General features: G+C 39.1%; 1 protein-coding gene across 3 annotated transcripts in view; it reads left to right on the top strand.

Moving 5' to 3' along the window:
* zbtb46 (zinc finger and BTB domain containing 46) overlaps window positions 1-18,133 on the top strand; it is a 106,636-nt gene extending 88,503 nt beyond the window's left edge. For all 3 annotated transcript variants that reach the window (XM_043710445.2, XM_043710448.2, XM_043710447.2), the window contains 2 exons: window positions 9,381-9,556; window positions 15,653-18,133. In XM_043710445.2, coding sequence (XP_043566380.2) covers window positions 9,381-9,556; window positions 15,653-16,462 — 986 coding nt within the window. In that variant the 3' untranslated portion in view covers window positions 16,463-18,133. The remainder of the gene's footprint in view (window positions 1-9,380; window positions 9,557-15,652) is intronic.
* Window positions 18,134-18,463: the final 330 nt, after the last annotated feature.

Here is an 18,463-nt window from a genome sequence, read left to right on the forward strand (position 1 = left end):
CACGCACCCCCCAAGCCCTACACCCACTCCCAGTTCTGGAGAAGAGTTACACCAAAAATGTCGATTTCTGATGCCGCCTGGCTTGCTGTGCCTTCTTGTCTACCTTAGTATTAGCAGGTGGCAGCATCTCCAAATGATACGTGATATTATGTTATCATCATTCCACCAAATAGTGATTATTCAAAATTTGTTTCAGATAGTTCTGGGATACGCATGTTTTGGCAGTGAGATTTACCTATAATGTTGCTGAAGTATTGGACAATATTTTTGAGAACACTTACCTCTGTTCACAATTGCGCGAATCCAGCAGGGCTCTGTTCATGCACTGCATTCTGTCACAAATTTATTCTGTTCTGTCAGTTTTCTGTGTGAGTTGCAGCTTAAATGAAGTCAAATTCAGTAAATCAGCATGTTTTGCATCCTGTATTTCAACTCTTGGTTGGAGAAATTTAAAGGCATTTGCTCTTTTCAAGATACCCCACTAAGAAGTGGATCATTTGTGAAAAGCTGGACTCTGACCATATGCTTTGTTTCCACTACTTTTTCCCTCGATTAGAGCAATTTTTGGCTGGTTCCTGGTCGGAAAGTAATGTGATGTTCATGATGGATGTCACCACAACAAACAAGTTTTGTTTTTGGGGCGGTAGTGTTGAGATAGCTGAGAGTTCTGACTACTACAATTTGCAGGTTGATTTTTGCCAGTTTTGTTGTTTTCGTTGCACAAACAGCTCCCCAAATGTTCAGCCTCCTTTTTACATGTCATCAATTGTTAGAGATTTTGAATGCATAAAAGATGTGATTTTCTTTCCCTCTCTCTTCCTCTAACCTTTCTTTAATTCACTTCACAGTTTTTTTGGTATCTGACTTGACTCTTAATTCATCCTGTTGTGTCATTGTCATTTTGTTTTCTTTGATTCATAACTGTAAATTTAAAGAAGACATTTTGGATCACACCATTAACTAAGCTCACAGATGTTCCATTTCACGCACCTTGCCAGTATAAGCTTGCACTTCATGATGCCACAATTTCCATGCTCTGGCAAAAATGCCATCTGCTGTTTTGTTAAATGAATAGTCTCATTCTCAGAAAGAAAATGACTACTTTGGTATTAGGTTTTATTTGCAAGTTCCTAACTTCTGTTGCTCACGTAACCATTGAGAAAGGCCAGTGCTTGCTATGGTGCATTTGTATACAAGTTGGATAGTCATAGAATTTTAAAAGTACTCTTTGATTCAAGATTCAAGTCTATTTTGATCAAACCATAGAAATTGTCTAGAGATTAAGCAATGGACCGACAGGAATAGTGGTCCTTAACGAAGTTGAACATATTTTACATACAACAGTAGTGTGCATGTCTTTTTAATTGATAGTTACTGATTTTTATAGTTGAATTGAAATTCTATCCAATCAATTTTGGAGTGTCATTCAAAGTTTTTTCCAATCTAAAACTGTCCCAAATTTGCCATTGACCAATACTTTAATTTATGGACACCATTTCAAATTTAAAATGTCCTTGGTGGACATATTCAAACTATTGAGTGTACACAGATACCAAAAAGACTCTGGTTCATCCAGCATCACCACTAACACAGATGAAGACTGCCTATGGGTGATTCAGTATGAACTCCCTCCAAGAATAGACTACCTGTGAACTCTTCCAGCAAGCCCTGCATTCCAAACTTGTCATCTTCCCCATTGCTAGTGCATTTAATCTACCCGTCTGCTTTGGCCTCAAAAATGGCATTCATTTCAACCTGTGCTAAATCACTGGGCTTCAAAGTCACTGTCACCAGGGGTGGTTTAATCAAAACAACATTGCGATTGACTAAGTGAATAAAGCAGAAGAAAGCTGCTTTCTGTCTTTGGCGATCCAAAAACAGTTTGTTTCATATATGTCCCACTGGCAATCCAAGGTTGAAGACAGAGTGTGATCGGAGAGATCCAGCACATTTGGTGGCACGAGAAGGCCAAGAAGATCCATGTATATGGCAACAAAAGCATGATTTTAAGAAGCTTCCTCCAGACTTCATGAAAGCAATGATGTTTCGTTTCATAAAGGCCCCATGTCAGTGCTCACAGCTGACTGGTTCACCTTAATCTCTGACTGACTCCATCAGGATCAGGTGGAATGAACACATTGGGGCTCTTCTCAATTGTGATAATCTTGGATCCTGCTCTGTAGTTTGGAGGCCAGCATACAGTGAATGCGTCCTTAACAGAACTTGGGCCCTGGATGAAGTTGTCAAACCACTTCAAAAAGCCAAACCACGCAATCCCAGGAGTACATGTACTGTGAAGACTTGATTGTGTAGAGCTTATATTTTTCTGAAAATTGAACCTCCCAGGAGATTTAAGCAATACCAAAATTTTATTAATCTTGAAAAGTAAGCTAACTTAAATACAACTCCATGAGCTGCAAATCTATACTCCATTGCAGGTAAGATTGTTGCTGTAGCACCACTAGAACACCTACCTTCACTTACATAACCTGTTTTGCTGGAATCCCTGTGTAAGTTCAGAGCATTATGGAACACTGAGATGTAATTCTTACAATTTAGCAGATCCAAGGAAAAAGCTGTGAGCAAAATTAGAGTCTCTCTACGGCTTTCAGTAATCTGTTGAAGACTTGTGCCTTCGTCATTAGGAAGCTGTCTAGAAGGTCTTGGCCGTCGGTTGGCAGGAATACATCAGGTTGTGCAGCCGATTCATGACTGCCGCTGTCTTGGTAGTGAATTGGAATTTAACTTTTTCAGCAGAACTGTTATCAAACCAAAGATGTGTGCTTATCCCTTGTCTCCATCTTTGTAGTGACCATCCTGGATGGTGAAGGGTGCCCTTTCACTGGAGGCCTGAATTTAGTGCAGGTTGGATGAAAGCTATTCAACCTGAGAAGGCTATTGGCATTCCTTGACCTGTTACAAGAAACCTATCAAGCTATACAAAGAACAAAAGAGGAGCTCAAAGAACACTACAGCACAGGAATAGGCCCTTTGGTCCATAAAGGCTGAACTGACACATGACACCTCTCTAAGCTTAAAAAACCTTTTGCCTCCATGCAGTGCGTATCCCTCCATTCTCTGCCTTTTCATGTGTCTGTCGGGATGCCTCTAAAATATTGCCAATGTACCTACTTCTATCACCACCTCTGGCAACACATTCCAGGCACTTCCATCTTCTCACGTTGTCTTTCAACTTTTTCCCCTTTTGCTTTAAATGCATGTCTCACAGTAATTGGCATTTGCACCCTGGGAGAAACAGTCGGACTACCCATTCAGTCCTATATCTGAAGGCCAATAAGATGAATGTTGTCCTCTCATCAAAACCCAGGCTTGCACAAAATATCCTTACCCTCTAACCTCCTTGCATTATGGTTACGATCACTCCTGGAGGTGGTCGCAAACTTCAGCTATCTTGATGGCCATACATCTGAGTCAGCAGCCATAAACTAGAGATCTGACACAAGATCTTGGTGCATGAGCTTCTCCTTTTGGGAAGCTTCTCAGATGTGCCTTCACCAAGAAAAGAAACCATGATTGCAGTCTCCGGTCATCTTCCTGACAGCTCCCATTGGCTGCAAAAGTTAGGTGATGTATCGCTGACTCTGAGAAAGCTTAACATACTGCCAATGTTGACCAGGGAAGATTCTATGCATCATCAAGATGGATCACTAAACAAATACCTTAGCATCCTCCAGGAAACCAGAGTCCTAAGCATAGATGTGAAAAGTCTATAACAGTAACTGCATCAGTCAGGTCAGTGCATCAGAATGCTGAGCACTGACCTTTAGAAAGGCTCTTTGTTCCCAATTTGTGACTGGTCTTGGTGCAACTGGCAGGAATGTTTTCAAGATACCCTGAAAGCTTGCTTGAAGAACACTAGCCTTAACCCCAACAGCTTAGGAAGAGTGTACACTGAACTATCCACAATAATTTACTACTTCAATGATAAAGGCTAAATGTGCAACTTGAGTGAGCTTGGACTGATCAGCAGTCTGACTTGTAACTTAAACTGCTGACATGGAATATGGACTTTGGATTATTAACTTTGAATGCTGTTTCTTCTTCAGCCTTGTACCATCTGTTTTCCGTCTGCCTTGACTTCATTCTGTTTGTGATTCTTTTGTCATAAAACTGTCTTGCACATTAAATTTGACATGTAATGTGGGAATTGCTAAAGATGAATTGATTCTTTTTTGTTTATGTTGGAATTATAAAATAGTTAATTCAATCACTTAATGGCCAACTCTCTCTGAAGTGCAGTCGAGTGGTACATTTTCTTGATCTGTCTTGTTTTCCACCAAGCATAATGAAAGGTGTATTACGTGTATTTTGAGTTTTAAAGTTGAGGCAGAGAGATATTTGGTCAGTTCTGACAAGATAATTTTTGTATGAGCAGGTCAGACATTCATTTGCAACAGTCATTTAAGACAGTTGGTTCCAAGAAGGCATGTGTTTCAGTCAAGAGCCCAGCAGAACTCCTGTAGTATTCACGTACCCATTACTTTTTGTTTTGGAACTCCACTCATAATGGACAGCAGGTTTTCCCAGCAGGGAAAATCAGTCACCCGAATCAAGGTGTTTAGTTTGTGAAGTTTCCAGCCAGGACAGTTTGAATAGAAATATTCAGTTATTAGAATTGAAAAAGTTTAGGCCATCAGAATTGTGCCATCAACTTCAGAAAGGAACCAAAAAACTGTCTCTGAAGTCAAAGGAAAATAAATCTGCAAGAGTAAAAATTGAGGAGATATGAGTGATATTTCTAAAATTGGGTGTCTGTAAAAAGTTAGTATTGGCAAACTGGCTGAAACTTTGTTTTACTAATGGTATTAAGATCTTTCTAACTGCCTGATTAGCATAATAGTTTTGTTGTGTGTGACTCATTACCACAGGAATAACTGCAGAAATTAAACATATGATCTTTTATTCTGGGATCTGACTTGTCTGCTATTACCATCAGCTGAGATCTTAACAAATGATTTCAGGGTTGAAGCATCTGGTACAAAAACATCTTCCAATTTCACTGTTCCTAAAGTAACTAATAGGATTAATGTGCTGAGACAGGTAGTTTTGTTTTCCAACACATCTTTGCAACAGTCATTGTTACATCTGTTACAAATGAAACAACGTTTGCATTTGTTGAGCCAGTATACATATTGGGACCAAGGTAGTGTGGACTTTGAGTAAGCCAAAATCCTGCAATATCAAGAATATTGAATTTTGGCTTTGATTCTAATTGAGAAATAAACTGTATGGTTGTATTTAAACAGTCTTTCAAGAGCTTTTATAATTTTCTCTTACAATAAAACTCATTGTGCATTATCATTCTTTGACGAGTTCATCTCCTTCAAGTTGTGTGATTGGAGTCAGTACTTGTGACATTTGTCTGTTATGCTTGCTTTTTTTTTAAACTGTGCACCTACTCCTTCCACTTTTACCTCACTACTCCTTCATGTTGGCTTCAATATCTAGATGAATCTGTTATTTACCCATCTATCCACCCAATCCTGGGTGCACAACCTTCCATGACACATCACATTCTGCATATTCCTAAGTTTCTGTGAATCGGAACTGAATTTCTCCATCATAATGAACGTTCTGGGCAGCTTGTTATCTATGTTTTCTTCTGCAGTCAAAATTAAACATGTAAATGACACCTAATGGTTAACTTATTAATTATGTCCTTTAGAACTTTAGCATGGTATTACAATTGTCTATAAGGTTTAAATCTTCCTAACACAGTATCTACTGTGTAAGTATCGGGTGGCACGGTGGCTCAGTGGTTAGCACTGCTGCCTCATAGCACCAGGGTCCCAGGTTCGATTTCAGTCTCGATTCCTAGACTGTGTGTGTGGAGTTTGCACATTCTCCCCGTGTCTGCGTGGGTTTCCTCCGGGTGCTCCAGTTTCCTCCCACAGTCCAAAGATGTGCTGGTCAGGTGAATTGGCCATGGTAAATTGCCCGTAGTGTTAGGTGAAGGGGTAAATATAGGGGTATGGGTGGGTTGCACTTCAGTGGGTCGGGTGCATTAGTCAGAGGGAAATGGGTCCATAGTGTTAGGTGCATTAGTCAGAGGGAAATGGGTCTGGGTGGGTGGGTCGGTATGGACTTGTTGGCCCGAAGGGCCTGTTTCCACACTGCAGGGAATCCTAATCAAATACGAATCTAATCTTGTTATTTTCTAGCTTGCATTCATGTTACTTGAAGGTACCCTTGTCAGAATACAAAACCATTTTCATGTGCTAATGCACCCCATTTGAGAGTACCACAACTAGTACAAATCTTCTGTTGTGTGTGGAGTTTGCACATTCTCCCCGTGTCTGCGTGGGTTTCCTCCGGGTGCTCCAGTTTCCTCCCACAGTCCAAAGATGTCCAAAGATCTTTCCAATGCTGTCAGGTTGTCTTCATATCTCTTGTTTTGAACTGATTAAATTCTTCAAAATTCCACTTCATTCACTGAAATTGCTACTTTCACCCTTTGAATGGACTGTTATACATTACGTCATATGCATCTGGCTCTGTTGGCAGCACTGCTTCCTAATTCTTGGACCTCAGTAAATGCTGATACCTAGTTGCAGTCCTTCTCTTATTTTTAACTAACCTGATCAGATGTGTATTGACACACCTATGGACAGGTGAGGTCTGAATCTCCGACTTCTGATGTATAGGTGGTGACACTAAGATTGCGTCACAAGACATCCTGGGTGCAATCCTTTGATGAGAAGTTAAAATTGCCTGCCTTTTAATTGGTTTTTTTTGGGTTTTATGAAAATTCTTCCCTCAGCCCAATAAATAAAACAAACTGGCCATCTCATTTGCTGTATGTGGAATCTTTAATTTGCATAAATTGATTGCTGCTTACGTTTGCACAATGTAGCTTTTGTCAAATGAAGAAAATGCAATATTATGTAAAATGTGATTTGAATGCCTGAGGTATATAGTCCTTGATGCAAGGTCTCCTGTTTACTTTTTTCTTTTGTTCATGAATGTCTTTAAGTTTAGGAGTCTTAAGTGATTGTACCTTGTCTAGACTTGAAGCTAATTGGTTTCATGCAGTTCAACAGGAAATTACTTTTCTGTATTCTCTGAGAGAACTCAAACACCTCAGAATCTGTTCCGCACAATGTTTGATTTTAAATTTGACACTGAACTGCCATTTTAACAATATATTGCATAACGATTTAAGAAATCTTTTCACACAGTTCAGTAGCACTGACTGACTATGCAAAGTTTGTTTAAGTTATTAACCTGTCCAGATAGGTTGATTTAAAAGTGTATTCAAGCAGGTGGTACTCTAAGAATCCAGGCCTTTGATTCAGAGATAAGGACATTGCCACTGTACCACAAGATCCATTTTACTACAACTTTTGAGGGTTGGTTTGTCCAAATAATATGAATTGCTTCAACCTTTTCAGTTTTGGCTGATATCCATCAATGCCACTGTGGACTTCCCTACTGACTATGTTTTCCGACCTTCATTTAGAGTTGAATGCTCTGGCTTGCCGACTCAAGTGTTTGGGAAGAATAGCCCATATATGCTGTGATTTTGTTTTGTCACTTGTTTCTGATGAAAATACTTCTGTTAATGTTATTCATGGGAAAGAAAAGTTACATTTTAAGCCAGAGTTTGTTCTCTTTTCCTCCTTGCCCTATCATTCTCTCTCACTCTCCCTAAAAGCAAAAGATTTTTAAAGATTTTTTAAAATTTTGAGTTGAAGCAATCGTAGCTTCCCGTGTTTGTGCATTATTTCTGTGCTTTTAGCTTTCATGTGAAGCAGGTGCTCAATGTGAAATTTAGTTGGATTGTTGATTTTGTTCTCTTTCTGTTAGGGCAGTTATTCGTATCAAAACAGCCACTAGAAATTGTACTGACTAATTTGTTTTTGTGTATTTGTTGAGGAACTGCATATCACTGCCAGTTTCAAAGTCCTCTGATTTTATTGTTCAAATAAGGAGCTTTTTTTTTAGGAATTGGAGTTTTCAATGTAAATTCTCTACCTGTAGTAAAGCAGTAGTTTGTTAAAAGCTGAAGTAGAAGGGTTGCTGTGAAAATAAATGAACATCCACCATAATCGAATGATGGAACAGGCTCTTGGGGCCGAATTGCCTTCTCCTATTCCTATTTATTATGGTCTTATTGAGCGTGTGAGGCAATCAGAGAGAAGATGGTGGCACTTAAGCTAGCAGAGTGGAGAATGACATTGACCTTTCTTCTATAGATTGCCTTGAATAGACATTCTGGTATAACACAGTTGACGAGTTGTGGGCACTGTTTGGATTACACAACCTTACTGCTGAAGGGGTATAGCGACCTTCTACCGCGCAATTTTCTACAGCAGTTTTCCAAAGCACAATTTTCTATTGAACGAGGTTGCAGAGGAATGCAATTGCCACATTATAGTAGAATAAGCTGTATAGTAAAATCTTCCATGTTCTCATAAATAGATCAAATTCCTTGTAATTTCAACGCATCTAGAGTGCTGTGTGCTGTGATTGTCACCTTATTTAAACAAAGATGTAAATGAAGTTGGAACTGTTCAGAAAAGGCTTGCTAAACTGACAATTGAAATAGATGAGTTGTCTTACTAGAAAAGGTTAGACGATGTTGGCATGGACGAGTTGGACTCAAGGGTTTGTTTCCATGCTGCATAATTCTATGTTATGAGTGTAATTGAAAGTATAATTTTGCTTTAGAGTCATAGAGAGATACAGCATGGAAACAGACCCTCCGGTCCAACTCTTCCAAGCGGACCAGATATCCTAAATTAATCTAGTCCTGTTTGCCAGCATTTGGCTCATATCCTTCGAATCCCTTTCGATCATATGCCTTTTAAATATTGTAATTGTACCAGCTTCCACCACTTCCTCTGGCAGCTCATTTCATACACGCACCACCTTCTGTGCGAAAAAGTTGCCCCTTAGTTCCCTTTAAATCTTAGCTCTCATCTTAAATCAATGTCTTCTAGTTTTGGACTCCCCAAGCCCAGGGAAAAGACCTTGTCCGTTTATCCTATCCGTGCTACTCATGATTTTATAAATCTCTGTCAGGTCACTCCTTAGCGTCTAATGCTCCAGGGAAAATAGCCCCAGCCTGTTCAGCCTCTCCCTGTAGCTCAAACCCTTTGATCAACATCCTTGTACATTTTTTCTCAACCCTTTCGAGTTTCACAACATTTTCCCTGTAGGACGGAGACCAGAATTTCATACAATAACTGTTGGTTTCGTTTGATGGTGCCTACTTAGTAGAATCTATGAATTACCCATACTTAAAAGAAAGAAGCAAAGTAATATTCTAATAAAAACCAAACGTTTTGTGTAATATTCTAAGAATATTTGTTGAAATGAATCCAAATTAAATGAATTTTTTTCTTCACATTTTACAGTTAACGAATTTACCGTGATACGAAAGAAGTTCAAATGTCCGTACTGCAGCTTCTCTGCTATGCATCAGTGTATCCTGAAAAGGCATATGCGCTCTCACACAGGTGAAAGGCCGTACCCTTGTGAAATTTGTGGTAAGAAGTTTACACGGCGGGAACATATGAAAAGACACACGTTGGTAAGCATTGTTCTTATTTATGGGTACAGGTCGTTCTGCTATAATGTGTGTTTCGTCAGCACGAATAGGCTATAGTGCGATTGATGAATTATGCTTACGTCCGAAATGTCGATTCTTCCACTCCTCTAATGCTGCCTGGCTTGCTGTGCTTTTCCATCACTACACTCTCGACTCGGATCTCCAGCATTCGCCATCCTCACTTTCTCCTTCGAATTGTGCAAACTGTTTGGGTAATGTGAACTTCTGTTAGTGATCCTCTATAGTGCAATTTTCTATAATCCGAGATTGCAGACGAACACAAGTGTCGCTTTGTAGCAGAGTGACCTGTACTGAAATTGTGCAGTGCAGATTGTATAATTATGTTTTTAAAACTAGTTTCAACATTATTTGGATGTGTTAGAAGAACATAAATGTGGCCACAGGCTGGTTTGAAATATTTTGGTATTTTTGATTTAATGAAATGACAAATAGGTGCAATGCCTAAATGTTCAGCATTACTTGCATTGATCAAGACTAGACTATCAAACATTAAATGCAGCATCCACTTCATTGAAATTTTTATCTTTGGCATTTTTCTTAAAATGTGCAGATTAATTTTTGAATCTGGCAAAGATGTTTATGGTTAAATTTACACACACTCAGATGTTGCACTCTTTCGCTTCATTTAAGCATTGTTTCGGACCTTGGAAGTGTTTGAGATATCATTTAAGCATAGTGAGTTCAAGTTACTTGTTAAACCTGCCATTTAGACTAGATAACTCAGTCATAGATTAGATTAAATTACTTAGTGTGGAAACAGGCCCTTCGGCCCAACAAGTCCACACCGACCCGCCGAAGCGCAACCCACCCAGACCCATTCCTCTACAGTTACCCCTACACCTAACGCTACTGGCAATTTAGCATGGCCAATTCACCTAACCTGCATATTTTTGGACTGTGGGAGGAAACCGGAGAACCCAGAAGAAACCCACGCAGACACGGGGAGAATGTGCAAACTCCACACAGTCAGTCAGTCGCCTGAGGTGGGAATTGAACCTGGGTCTCTGACACTGTGAGGCAGCAGTGCTAACCACTGTGTCTCTGTGCCGCCCGATGTACAGCATGGAAACAGACCCTTCGGTTCGACTTGTCTATGCCAACCAGATATCCTAAATTATCCAGTTTCACTTGCCAGCACCTGGCCCATATCCCTCCAAACCCTTCCTATTCCTATACCCATCCAGATGCCTTTTAAATATTGCAATTGTACCAGCCTCCACCACTTCCTCTGGCAGCTCATTCCATACACGCACCACCCTCTGCATGGAAAAGTTGCCAGTTAAGGTCCCTTTTAAATCTTTTCCCTCTCACCTTAAACCTATGCCCTCTAGCTTTGGACTCCCCAACCGTGGGGAAAAGACATAGCATATTTATTCTGCATGCCCCTTGTGATCTTTATAAAATTCGTAAGGTCACCCCAAAGCCCCTGACACTCCATGGAAAATGACCCCAGCCTATTCAGCCTCTCCCTATAGCTTAAGCCCTCCAACTCTATATTATAGAAGGTAAAATCAATAGCCTTAGTCAATGATGTAACAGTCTACGATTCATGATAAAATGCATGAATTATGTTGGGCCTCAAATTAAAATTCAAGCTGACACCTGTGTGGGGGGAATTTAACTAAATGTTACTGTTTTGTCGTTTACTTTTGGATCAATACTTATGTTTCATTCTGTCATGGGCTATGAATGAAGTCAGCATTCATTGCCAATCCCTAATTGTCATTGATGTAGTAGCTTTCTGAAGCACAGTAGTCCTTGTGTGTAGAAAAGCTCAGTGCTGTTAGCAAGGGAATTGGATAATTTTGATCAAATAACTATGAAGGAAAATCAATATAATTCCTGTTGGGGTCATGTGTCCTTTGGGAAGAACTTTGAGGTGGTGATGTTTTGTCTCCTTTGTCCTTTTAGTTTATAAAGGTTGAGAGTTTGGAGGGGGCTATCAAAGAGTTTGGTGAATTGTGAGAACACACTGCTGCTCCTGTGTCAGAGGGAATCCTTAGATTAGCGAACATTGTGTTGATCAAGTACCCAGTCAGTTTTTCTCCTGGATTGTAACAAACATCTTGAGTATCATTGGGATTTCATATGTCTAAGCAAATAGTGTGTTCCATCACACTCCTAACTTGTGCCTAATAGATGTTAGGCAGACAATGAAGAATCAGGACATGAGTACACATCTCAGAATTCCCAACCTTTGACCTGTTCTTGTAACGAGTCCAGTTGGTCCTGTTGTGTTTCTGGTCAACAGTTTCACTCTAGGATATTGGTGGGAAATCAGTATAGTAATGTCATGTATGACATGTCATAAAGGTGGGAGGAAGTTTAGGATAGATTAGGAATTGAATGTGTTATCTTAGTGGATAATATGTATCTACAGTTTCGGCATATGGTTTCATGCAATGAACAAGACTTACATCAAACAAAAACCAACCTTATAAATATTTTCTTTTCTTTGGTGTCCATTGTTACAAAAGTTAGTAATGCTTGCATACTGTTATTTTAAAATGTAACCAAAACCTGTTGAACAGCTTACATCAATTAGAGTGAATAAAATGAGCCTAATGTGAAAGGCAGTTAAAGGAATGGATCATCTAACAAATTGAGGATGATAAAATCAAAATGCTTTTCACATAACTCTCTTTCCCATCTGATAAAATCACCTGAAAATAAAGTTACCATAGTCGTAGAGGGCCATTTGGGCTGCTCTCTCATTACACTGTGATAACTGGTGGGTTACTATGCCTCAGATGAGGGGAGAGGAAGATGGGATCTTCATGGTAATCTCAGCCCATGCAGAAATTAGATTGTAATGTTAGCGTCATTCTGCATTACCATCCAGCTAACTGACTCCTGCCTGAGAGTAGAACACAATTGGTTGCTCTGTACCAAAAGCCTGTCTTAAATAATGCCATAGATGTGGCCATCTTGAATAGATTTGATCAAGTAAATTACATTTCTCATGTTGTGATTAATGCCATTGAGTGGAATTTGATTGAATGTCATGGAGAAATTGAGTTATATTTTTCATAACATTCTCTCTCAATCTTGATTAATTTTTATTTTCACATTCTCTTTTTTTGCTTCCTACCACATTTTTGTTTCTATTGTATTTTAAATTTAATATGTAAAGCAGGTATTTCATTGAAATCCTAAGTACTGCAGTTATTCTTTCTTTTTGTGATGGGCATTTTCAGTATTAAACAATCATGTACAATACCTGTTCATTTATAATGAGAGAATTTCACCTTATGATTGCAAAGTTTGTCACATGGGTCCTAAAAATTAGTGTTTATCATCCATTTATTGTGTGGATGATGTTAAGGTTGGTGGAGTTATGGACAGTGCCAAAGGGTGCTGCAGGTTACAGAGAGTCATAGATAAGCTGCAGAGCTGGGCTCAGACGTGGCAAATGTAGTTCAATGCAGAAAAGTGAAGTGATTCACTTTGTAAGGAGCAACAGGAATGCAGAGTACTGGCCTAATAGTAAGAGTCTTGGTAGTGTCGATGAGCAGAGAGATTTTGGTATTCATGTACGTAGATCCCTGGAAGTGGCCACCCAGGTTGATAGGGTTGATAAGAAGGTGTATGGTGTGTTAGTTTTTATTGGTAGAGGGATTGAGTTTCGGAGTCATGAGGTCATGTACACACTTGGAATATTGTGTGCAGTTCTGGTCACCGCATTATAGGAGGGATGTGGAAGCATTGGTAAGGGTGCAGAGGAGATTTACCAGGATGTTGCCTGGTATGGAGGGAAGGTATTATGATGAAGAAAGGCTGAGGGACTTGAGGCTGCTTTCGTTAGCGAGAAGGTTGAGAGGTGCCTTCATCGAGACAAACAAGATGATCAGAGGATTAGATAGGGTGGACAGTGAGAGCCTTTTTCCTCAGATGGTGGTGGCTAGCACGAGTGGCCATAGCTTTAAATTGAGGGCTGATGGATATAGGTCAGATGTCAGAGGTAGTTCCCTTACTCAGATAGTAGTAAGGGCATGGAACGCACTGCCTGCAACAGTAGTAGATTCACCAACCTTAAGAGCATTTAAATGGTCATTGGATAAACGTATGGATGATGATGGAATAGTGTAGGTTAGATCGGCTTCAGATTGGTTCCACAGGTCGCTGGAACATTGAGGGCCGAAAGACCTGTACTGCGCTGTAATGTTCTATGTTCTATTTCTCACTAATTGAAATTTCTGTTACTGAAAATGTAGGTTTAAACAAAAACATTTGCAAATGATGTTTTGCAAATCATCATGATTGGATGTATCCAATTTAAAAAATGAGGAAATGCCTGGTGCTGATGACATTAAAGGCTATGGGTCCTGATAATATATCAAGTACGCTGCTGAAGAATTGTTCTCTTGAACTCTCCCAACCTCTTCTAGTTGAGCTTTTCACAGCTTTCATATTATAACCTCCCCAACAATGTGGAAATCTGCTCTGCTATGTGATCCCATTCAGATTTAAGTAGGATAAATTTAAATGATTTTTAAATTGTGACCTCAACAATTCAGGAACAGCTGCCTTCTCACTTGAACAGTGTAGGTAGGTCAGTTTAGAGGTAAATATCGCACTTCAGCCATTGTGAAGCACTACAAGAGATGTAAGGAAAAAGATCATCTGGCTCATTCCGGCATGTTGTAACTAAGCATCCGTGCACCTCGCTCCTCAGTCATGTGATCTCCTGACTGAGGAAAAGAGATTTTAAAGAAAATAAATCTCTGCTAACCCAGGGAAATTAAAATTTTCCTTCCTTCCTCCCTCCCTCAGGAAGATAATCGAAAACAAACTCTATTCTGACATAATAGTGACTACAGGACACACTATTCAATATTCTGCCTACCTTTGTATGCATTGAGATTGTCATTCTCTAGGAGCATGTCCAGTTCCCTTTTTAGAACATTGCTTGTCAATTTGTCCTCAAAAGACAAATTGGCAATGTTCCATATCGCTCTGACTCTGTAAATAAAGCTTCATTGCACATAACTTAATCTCTTGCTTTAAATAACATGTACATATCCCTCATTCTCATTAATTCAAATATTCTATCAACTATAAACAGCCTAGTTCTTTAATCATTTTAAGTGTATCAGGTCTTCCAAGGTCTTCGTCATTCTCAAGTAAAAAAGACCACTTCAATGAACCACACCCAAAAGTGAAGGGTTTTCAAACTAATATTAATCCAGTGGCCCTCTAAAACATGTTAGGAGCCTCTGTTTCCAATCATGTGAGGAGACCAGAACTGAACATTGGTGTGACCCAACCAGTGTTTATCACATGGAAACTGTGTTGTTCTTTATGGTGGATCATCATAATAATACACTTGACACAGATGTTCTTGCCCTTAACTGCTGAGTATTTCCATCAATTTCTTTTTGTTTTTATCGTTGGAGGCACGTGCATTCTTCACTACTACTTTTTAAAGAAACTTGAAAGCAAATTCTTATTTGTTGTTTTTTTCTTTTTTGCTCTCCCATCATTATTCTGGCAATACTGGGGTGAAAGAATTTCACTGTAACCCCCATCTGCAACTGCTTGTAAGTTGTGAAACCTACTTTGTGGGGTCAGTATGTGGGCCGCATTCAGTGATAGACAAACTGTATTTCTCAGTTTGGATTTACCACTATTAAATGCTGTCACCTTAACCAATGGTTTAAGAAAATATATCAAGTGAGAATCAGAAATTGTATCCAGGGTGGCAGAGAGGAACATTAACCAGCCTTCATACTATTATCTAGTGACCCTGCTAAAGTGTGCCTGTGGATGTGGAGGGCAAGGAGGTCAGGTAACCTGATGGCACTTGTCCTGAGTGACATGTTCAAATGGTCACCAAGTCTGTGGGAGTTAGAAGGTGCCTGTAAAACCACACTGCAGCAAACTTGTAGCAAAAAAAAGACAATGGAAATATTTATCTAATATTTTCTATCAGATCACACCTGAGCTGGTTTTTTGTGTGACCTCCTGAACAACTTTAAAGTTCTTTTCACTAATGGCTTTTTAAGTAGAATTATTTTTTAAAAGAAGAACTAAACATTATTTGTTTCATTTATTCAGGTCCACAGCAAAGACAAAAAGTATGTCTGCAAAGTCTGCAACCGAGTCTTTATGTCAGCAGCCAGCGTTGGCATTAAACATGGCTCTAGACGCCACGGAATATGTGTGGATTGTGCAGGCGGAAGTCTGATGTCTCAGCTCGACCAGGATGGTGCAGATGAGTCTCCAGATGGAATGTTTTCTGCAGAAAATCCATACCCTGATGAGCATGGAGAAATGCAGTATGCTGATGAGCATGTGGAAGGCCAGTACCCTGATGAGCATGTGGAAGGCCAGTACCCTGATGAGCATGGGGAAGGCCAGTACCCTGATGAGCATGGGGAAGGCCAGTACCCTGATGAGCATGGGGAAGGCCAGTACCCTGACGAGCATGGGGAAGGCCAATACCCTGACGAGCATGGGGAAGGCCAATACCCTGACGAGCATGGTGAAGGCCAGTACCCTGACGAGCATGGTGAAGGCCAGTACCCTGACGAGCATGGTGAAGGCCAGTACCCTGACGATCATGGTGAAGGTCAGTATCCCGACGATCGTGGAGAAGGCCAGTACCCCGATGAGAGTGGGGAAAGTCAGTACCCTGACGAACATGGGGAAAACCAGTACCCTGATGATCATGAGGACAGAGAAAGGGAGGTTGATGAAATGGCAGATGGTGAGGAGATGAAGTGGAAGGATGACGATGTTATTCCCCAGGCTGATATAGTTATTGAAGATGATAAGGAGGTGATTGATTCCCAGCAAGACCAAGAGAATCAAGGAATTCCTGTAACAGATGACAAAGATTTTGGATGGATTTCACAGGAAATGTAACCTTCTGGGTTACTTACACATTCTGGAGTGCACCATAGTTCTTTAGAGTGCTAGCTGTTTCACTAATGTAAATGTTAAATTGTAGTCGGGCAGTTTTACAAGAACATTATATTTACAAAGAATACTATTCAGAAAGATATTTACACCAGTGATTTTTCAGGTTCATTGTCCACTTGTGAAATTTAGGATTAGATGTTAAAATCTGGGGCATTTTACCAGTGGTTCTATACACCTTTCTTTCTTAAATTTCATAATATTTTTGAAGAATGTTGGGAAATTTAGAAATTTTCAATCATTTTGTGAGCTGTTGTTGTCCTTTAAAATGTTATCCGGATCTGGATCTGGATTGCCCAATATGTATACAGGATCCAAAGCATAATGCTAACTGTTGCAAGATAATGAAGCAGCCATTGAGTAACGCAAGTTTTATCTGTTTGCTTCAAAATGATCAATTCATAATATTACAAGTTATCATTCCCTCCAGCAGCCCAAAATACAAATTGCTGTGAAAATCATATCATTATATGTGTTAGTAGATTAGACATCACTGACAAATTATGCATTAAAACAAGAAAGGTGTACATTCCCAAACAAGAGATTCTTCACTTTGCAAACCGATGAGACATTCCTTCATTCTGTAACGTCTCTGTGCAAACAAATTTTACCATAGATTTAGTTTTGAGTTAGTGCATTTTAAGAAGTGTTTCATAATGGGCTTGGCTGTGGCGGGTGTGAGTCATGTGCTGCGTTGTGTTCTTTTAACATTTCAATGTCTATATTTTTGACCTCGTGGAGATTAATTTTTGGCTGTGTCATGACATAAAGCTTTCACAAAGTTCAAAGCTGTGCCAGATCTCTCTGCTCTTCAGACAAGGAAGTAAGGAGTTAACTTATTTGTTGCATTGAAAAAAGGGTAGCACATGCTTTTTTTAGTTATAATATACACTAAATACTGAATATATACCAAATTATATGTTTTAATAGAATTTACTTTGGATATTTTACTGATGATTTTTGTTTATCATTTAGAAAATGCAAAAAAACTGGAATTGTTCAATATATTTCAGAAAATCAAATCTTATCATGTTTTGGCTTGTTAGTGGTAACATGTGCAAATCCTTACTAAATTAAGCCATAACTGTGGTTACTTTTTAGAAATCTATATTGTATTTCCGATTTCTGCCTTTTACATTAGGAGTTTTGCCTGATGAAAGTTTTTAAGAGTGCTGTGTGAGTATGCTCTCATATATTTATTTTTTCAACACGCTTTCAGCTGGATTTGTTAAAAGTGCTTAAAGCTGTTGAAATCTCCAGTGCTTGGAATATTATTCTATATGATACTGACTTTGTAATTATAAAACCTGTGTTTGTATTCAAGATGTGTTTAATATTCAGAGTTAGTTATGAGTAGTGGGAGAAGATGACTGTGCATTGTACTGATCTCTGTAAATGTAGTAATTACATTTTTTAAGTGATTATGCTTTCTGTATCTTAGGCATGCCGAAGGTCTGCCTAAAGTTCATGTGCTGGGAATAGCTTGGATATACTCACACCCGAATCAATCTTAAATAAACCGGGAAGTGCTGCCAAAGCAAACCAGTTCTCTGCTCGTTTTGAAGCTTTTCTGTTATATACACTGTACATTCCCTAAGATATAAAGAGATAACATGAGATTGCTGTATGTATGCCTTTATATGAGTGGACATATCCACTGCTTTTGATACTAGCATGTGCAACATCACATTTGTTGAAAAACTGCAAGCTATGGAATTTGCACAGGGTAAAATGAAGAATTATCTTGGATCATTATAGTTCTGTTGTTGCACTGACCTCTTTCTTTCAGTTACTTTATACTCCTGTGTATAAACTAAATTGTTGATATACACATTGATGCAAAAAATTTGTTTAGTTATTTATATTATGCAAAACAGTGACTTTGAATCCAGTGTTTTAATTTATGCATTTGAAAAACTTCAGTCATTTTCAACATGGGATAATATA

Source organism: Chiloscyllium plagiosum, unplaced genomic scaffold (genome assembly GCF_037043375.1).
Source record: "Chiloscyllium plagiosum isolate Xiang-an unplaced genomic scaffold, Cpla_swu_hap1 HiC_scaffold_15, whole genome shotgun sequence".
Taxonomy (NCBI): Eukaryota; Metazoa; Chordata; class Chondrichthyes; order Orectolobiformes; family Hemiscylliidae; genus Chiloscyllium; species Chiloscyllium plagiosum.